Source organism: Apium graveolens, chromosome 1, assembly GCF_009905375.1.
Source record: "Apium graveolens cultivar Ventura chromosome 1, ASM990537v1, whole genome shotgun sequence".
NCBI lineage: Eukaryota > Viridiplantae > Streptophyta > Magnoliopsida > Apiales > Apiaceae > Apium > Apium graveolens.
This window is the reverse complement of record NC_133647.1, coordinates 68156025-68160891: the sequence shown is the minus strand read 5'-3', so window position 1 is coordinate 68160891 and position 4867 is coordinate 68156025. Positions and strand designations below refer to the sequence as shown.

The window sequence follows — 4867 nt, the reverse complement described above, 5'->3', positions numbered from 1 at the left end:
AATGATTTTCGATAAATACAAATTTGATTTCAATTATTATTTTTAATATTAAAAACTAAATTATTAATTTAATTGAGTAAATAAATGTATATAAATGAAAATATGTGTTATTTTATAATTTTTTGACTTTGATTACCGAATTACAATTTGGCCATCAGTTCAATAATTTAATTGTAACTTTTTAACAGTTCAGTTAGTTAATTGCAAGTTTATATATTTTTTTTGACGAAATTGCAAGTTTATATTAGTACCATTAGATTAGTTGAGTGCAAAATTTTTGAATTTAGTTACCGGTGCAAGTTTTCGCTCAGTTTGATTATATTTTAGCCTATTGTCCGATAAAATAATCCTCGAACCGCGAGACACTCACATAATTTGAATTCGAAACGCTTGGGGACTGCTACTTGTTTATCTCTATCATATACACACATTACAAACCCTAAACCTCTCATTTCATATTTTGTGTCCGCCATACATCTTCACAAACAAAAAACCAATTGCCAGTCTAACCCAAATCATCATTTCTCAATGGCTAAAAAGAAGACCACCCACCAAGATCAAACCACTCAAAACGGTGAAAAAACCCATCAATCTGATGATGTTTCTGAGAAGATTGAGAGCTTGAAATCACTTAATTCTATGCTTCTTAAAGAGACTGTTGAGAGGCGTCAACAGGTTGATTCACTGAAAGAGTCAAATGGGTTGTTGGAAAGTGACTTGAAGAGGGTTGAAATGGAGAAGAATGAGATTTTGGGGAAGGTGAGTGAGGTTGATTTGGTGGGAGAGATTGAGAGAGATTTGATGTTTCTGTTTGTTGGGGTTCAAATGAGCGAGATTTTGGGGGGTTTTGAGAGAGAGAGGTTTGATTTTGAGGAGAGATTAGGGGGCTTTGAGAGAGAGATTGTGAGTGTTGTGAAGGAGAAGAGTGAGGTTGAGGAGGTGAAGAGGGAGAGAGAGGTTGAGATTGAGGGTTTAAGGAGAGAAATGAGTGGTGCTTTGAGGGAGATTGAGAGAGAGAGGGTTTCGTCGAGATCTGAGAGAGATGAGTTGAGGAGGGAGATTGATGGTGTGGTTGAGGAGAACAGAGGGTTGAATGTGAGGATTGGTGTGGTGGAGGAGAGGGAGAGGGGTGCACGAGACGAGGTTAAGGAATTGAGGGGGAAGTGTGAGAGATTGGAGGGGGAAATTGAGGAGAAAGGGATGACACTTGATGTGGTTTTGAGGGAGAGGGGTTTAATCGAGAAGAGTGTTTTGGAGCTGAATAAGATGGGTGAGGGGTTGAGAGGGAAGGTTGATGAGATGATTCGAGAGAATGCGGGATTAGTGGTTGAGAGGGATTTGAAAGCGGAAAAGATAAGTAAGTTGGAGAATGCTGTGAGTAGGTTGAATGATGTTATGGTTAGTTTTAGAAAGGAGGAGGAGAAGTTGCGAGTGTATGTTGGTGGTTTGGAGCGGAAATGTGGTGAAGAGGAAGCAAAGGAGAAGGAGTTGCGTATGGAGATTGGTGAGTTGGGGAAGAGTTTAGACAGTTTGCTTGGTGAGAAGGGTTTGATTAAGAAGGAATTGGATGAGGCTCTGAAGCAGTCTGATGAGTTGAAGAGTAGGGTTGAGGAGATTTTGAAAGAGAAAAGTGTTGTTGAGGGAGCTAAAGAGAAACAGGAGGGTGAGTTTTGTGAGTTGAAAATGCAAGTTACTGATTTAAAGGAGACTGTTCATTTGTTGGAAGAGACTAGTAGGGCTGAAAAGGAGAAAATGGAAGAATTGGAATCTGAAGTTGGCCGATGTAGGGATGAAGTTACTCGAATCACAACTGAAAGGAATGAGGCTAGGAAGAGTTTGAAACAGGAAGCTAGTTGTAAAAAGGAGTTGGTAGAAAAGCTTGCGGAGAAAGAAAAGAGTATTGAGGAAAGCAGCAAAGTGACTGAAAAAATCAAGAATCAAAAGAGCAGCCTAAATGAACAAAAGAAAGAATTGGAAAATTGTCACTCACTGTTGAAAAAGGACCTGGCTATGGCAGAGAAGAAACTTGCTGAGACTCAAAAAGAACTTGAAAGTGCGGAAGGTAAATTAGGTCTAGCTAATGCCAACTCTGAGAAAATACTGAACTTGTTGAGGAACACGGTGACATTGGTTTCCAAGAACAAAGACGGAAATGGGTCTGCTGAACAAGTGAAGGCTGGGGAACAGTTTAAAGCACATGTTGCAGAGTTCAACACAATTAAGGATGCTATTGAGAGTCGTGAGAGCGCGATAGAAGACATGAGGAGGAAGCTGGAGTCCCTGCAGCACTCTGAAGCTGCTGCGCACAAAAAAAGCTTTTGGGCTGTGTTAACTTCTGCTTCTGCAACAGTCTTTGCTGCAGCCTCTCTTGCATACGCCACAAGACACTAGTTTTGGTCTGACAATCATTCCCTTTATTTTTGTCATCTGAATCTGAAAGTTACTGTTATGACTTGACATTACATAAAAAGTTTTAACCTGTTTGGTAAACTGATGTTATTTTTGTCATCTATCAAGCTTCACTCCACGAAGAAGCTAATGTACTTGTACATTGTGTCACGTTTTTGTGATGCTTAAATGCTTCTTGATAATAAATATCAAGCTGTCTTATGCTCCGGCTTGCTAAAATTTTGTGGTGGCATGCTAATATTTCCTATATTTATGCTTATGCACTCATGAGCTATTGTTAATTAGAAATGTGCTGGTTTAGGACAGGGATTGCAAAGGGTAAATAAGTACCTGGCTACTTTAGATGAAGGAATACATGTTTGTTAAATTAAAAAGGATGATGGTAGAACAGCAGTCCAGCACTAAGATCTAACATGAACTACCTTAATCCAAAGTCTTGAATTTATGTATTATGTGGGCCCATGCACGTGCATGCTCGCCAATTACTTTCTGTTTTCTTGCCATTTTGCTTGGTTCTTGTTTTGGGATTTTTCGGCCTAGGAAAAGAAAGCTACAGGGTTATCATAAAGCACAAATTAGTTGATATTGTATCAGAAACCTAGTGCGTGTTGCTTAGTATCTTGTATGCCGTGGGAATTTCCAGCAGATTAGCTGGCTTTAGCTCCTTTACTACATCAGAAATTTTTGCTTCTAGCGGGTCTGGTAGACAACACACCATCAGACTTTGAAATTCTCGTAGACTTTACCAAATTGCATTGAGCACACAGATAAACTTGATATGTATTTCAAAATATTAAATCGTTTTTTAGGGTAGTTCCTTTTGAGTCTCTTTTGTTGAAACTAAAATCAGGACTATTTTAATTCTAGAGAAGACATTATATGCACTAAACCTTTTCATTGACCTTGTGCAAGAGATTCCAATATATTTGCCTTCCTGTTTATCATTTATCTTTTGGAGCCCCCGTGAATTTTTGGAATAGAATGAAGTAGAAAATGAATACCCTTTTCTAAGAGGTTGATATGTGTAGCTCATTTTCCAGGCATATATTGCTTGTTTAAGGATTAGTGTTCAGTGGTAGCCTTCATGGTCTCAGTCCCAGTATTAGATCTACCCAGGCTCGGACTTGAAATAAACACTGCTATCTATTCATCTGTTTATTTTTTAATTTTAATGTATACTCCAGCATTTGGGAGGAACTCGGTTTAATTACTGAATAGTGAATATACACGCCGATGACATTTAATTATTTTAGTTGATTTTCAGGGATAATCTAGTTACTGCATATATTTAATTTGTCACTCCATTAGCTGTACTTAGCAATAGGAAGAGATAGCGGACTACTTTTTTGCAATGTCTGTGTCAGAATAGGGAAACGAATCAGTTCCTCAACTCACTACATGCTGATGAGATTTCCTTGATTACTGCCATATTTGGTGCACTGTTGTGTTGGAAATACTTTCACACCTCCCTTTTTTCGGCTAATTTACTTGCATATCCTTTAACTCTCTTAATATTTAGATTGGAGCAGTTTTCAAAATTCTAATAATTTGCAGCTTTACCTGAATGGCATCTATTGTTTTGGTAAAGATGTTTTAATTGAAATGTTTATGCCATTACGGGGAGGTTTGGCCAACTCGTCAAGCCAAGATTCTTGTTTTATTTGTACTTGTTTACTGACGAGGCAGGTTGAGCTAAATATGATGTCAGTAGTAAGAGGAATTTGGACCGTACTTTGTTATGAAGCTGAAGAAACAATAAAACATGTGTGTTACCATTGTGGTTTTCTTGGAGGTTGAGCAAAAATTGTTGCCTGCGGGAAGCAAATGTGGTGATTCCCTAGATCCTTGCAATTGTTTGGGTTATGGTGAGTCTAGACGTTCAACCAGGCCAAACACTTTGAGTTCAGATCCAAGTAAGATTAACCCTACTACCAATATGTTAAGGTCAATTAAATTTCTCTGATACATATGGTGTTTTTTGATCTTTAGTCTTGTTGCTAGTAACAATTGCTGACATCATAGTTAAAAGCTATTATGCAAGGACACAAATGGGGTCAATTCCTAGAGGTTTCAGCAGAAAAAAGCGCACTAAATATGATTTAATCCTAGTTTTTGAACTACGTAGATCATCTATGATGAATAGGATGAACAGGTTTCCATGTTTTTCCAAGGTTCCCTTTTTTTTTTTGCTCATTTACAGAATTACAGAGTAGGTTGACAGTTGACACTATTGTCCAACAACAAATTTGCTTGAATTTTCTTCCAGCTCTTGGCATTACTCACAGCATGTTATCATTTCAATTTTCACCTAGGCTAGGGAAGAAAAGATCATTTTAGTGGTCTTGGCAGAAGCTTGGAGTTTTTGCAACATTACCTAGACCTCTTGTATTAAACAGGTCTTTTATTTTTGGGCCAAAGGTCAGAATCTGCATATAAGTTTGGTCCACAGGTTGATGGG

The 4867-nt window shown here is 38.0% G+C and overlaps 1 protein-coding gene across 1 annotated transcript; it reads left to right on the top strand.

The window, feature by feature from the left end:
* The first annotated feature begins 376 nt into the window (after positions 1 to 376).
* Positions 377 to 2615, top strand: LOC141664175 (uncharacterized). The gene has a single exon (XM_074470077.1). It carries the CDS (start codon positions 529 to 531, stop codon positions 2389 to 2391), a length of 1863 nt encoding a protein of 620 aa, XP_074326178.1. The 5' UTR covers positions 377 to 528; the 3' UTR covers positions 2392 to 2615.
* Positions 2616 to 4867: the final 2252 nt, after the last annotated feature.

Coding starts and splice junctions, on each gene's coding strand:
- LOC141664175 (XM_074470077.1), top strand. CDS start 529: ATGGCTAAAAAGAAGACCACCCACCAAGATCAAACCACTCAAAACGGT.